Source organism: Herpailurus yagouaroundi, unplaced genomic scaffold (assembly GCF_014898765.1).
Source record: "Herpailurus yagouaroundi ecotype Mexico unplaced genomic scaffold, PumYag 199, whole genome shotgun sequence".
In the NCBI taxonomy this organism is placed as follows: Eukaryota; Metazoa; Chordata; class Mammalia; order Carnivora; family Felidae; genus Herpailurus; species Herpailurus yagouaroundi.
In genome coordinates this window covers 11244272-11245724 of record NW_024412430.1, presented here as the reverse complement: position 1 = coordinate 11245724, position 1453 = coordinate 11244272, and the positions used below count along the sequence as shown (strand labels likewise).

The following is a 1453-nucleotide window of genomic DNA, read 5'->3' as shown; positions in this document are numbered from 1 at the left end:
GAGTGTGGGACTCTTGATTTTGGCTCAGGTCATGATCCTAGGGTCCTGGGACCAAGCCCAGAGGCAGGCTCCCCACTGAGCATGAAGCCTGCTTAAGAGTCTCTTCCTCTCTCTCTTTTTCTCCCTCTGCCCCTCCCCCGCTCTCTCTCTAAAAAATAGAATAGAATATAGCTCCCCATTTCTCCAGAAAATGGAGTTTGAAGTTTACTTCCAAGGAGACTTTGTAAAAGAAGTCCTAGGGACTATTAACCACAGATGCTTGAATAATTCAAAAAGTATATATGTAAACACACATGCCCATTGGCAATGCATCACATTGTGGGTTGAAGTAAGAAAGACCAAAATACAGCTTTTGCAAGCAGTGCATAAAAACGGATACACATTTCTCGTGGTTTATTGGGCAGGAGGTTAAATACCTTCACTCTACTTACAAAATGAACTGCCAAATACAGAGACTGACTTGCAGCAAAGCGACACTGCCCTGTTTTTAACCTGGAAAAAAAATCTATTATGATGGTATTATGCATAAGAACACTTTCAATACATAAGAAGAATCTTTGGAAAGAAGGGCATGTATTCTTAGAGAAAATCCTTTTGCAAAGGCTAATCATTTTTTTTAAGCTCTAAATATGCCTTATAAATGACCAAAAAACAGATTAGGATTTTATTAGGATATTTCTTCGGGAAGTTTGGGATTCTATGTTCTACCAGATGCTGCCTAATAGAGCGCACAAGTCAAGGAGAGGCGGACACCCTGGAACCTTTGCCCCGCGCGCCAGACCATCCCCGGGTTAGTTCTTTCTGGATGTTGGACACCTCCAAGGTAACCTCACGCTGACGCTGGCTCTTACCCGGGTGCCAGGAACGCACCCCTCCTCGCCCGCCCCTCCCCCTCCTTCCACGCGCAGTGTCAGCGCCCGGAAGCCTCACGCGAGTGGTGACTTCGCTCTGCCTCGTCCTTCCCCGAAGCCCTGAGGCTTAGACTTTTCCCACCAAGTCACCCACAACCCCTCCTCCTGCCTTCCCTCCCCCAGGAGGGGGAAAAAGTTTAAAGCCGGGCTCCCTTTGCGTTACGCTGGCCAGGGGGTCTCTCTTGGCTGGACTGGAAGGGGACGAGAGTCCGCGGCGCTTCTTCCGCGCCTCTGCCCAGCCCCAGCTCGGCGCGTGGGGGGCAGCGTGTTAGATCCTCCGCCACCGGCTCCTACGCGCCCAGACTGCGAGGTCCCTCCTAGCCCGAGCGACTCCCTTAAAAACTTGGGGCCGGGCGCCTTTCCCGGACGCCGGGGAGCGGGGCGTTCGGCGGTGCCCCGGAGCGGGCAGCAGCCGCGCGGCGCGGGCGTGTGTGGGTGAGAGCGAGGGCGCGCCCGCGGCCGGCGGGAGGCGGACGCCCGGGTGGCAGGTGGGTGCGGCCGGCGGGAGCCGGGGCAGCGGCGGCGGCGGCGGCAGCAAGTGG

At 54.8% G+C, this 1453-nt stretch overlaps 1 protein-coding gene across 1 annotated transcript in view; it reads left to right on the top strand.

Annotated features, from left to right (window-relative positions):
* Window positions 1-790: 790 nt before the first annotated feature.
* Window positions 791-1453, top strand: part of ENTREP1 (endosomal transmembrane epsin interactor 1) — a 67840-nt gene continuing 67177 nt past the window's right edge. The window contains exon 1 of the mRNA XM_040449397.1: window positions 791-823. Within this exon, the coding sequence (XP_040305331.1) occupies window positions 806-823 (18 nt within the window). The 5' untranslated portion in view covers window positions 791-805. The remainder of the gene's footprint in view (window positions 824-1453) is intronic.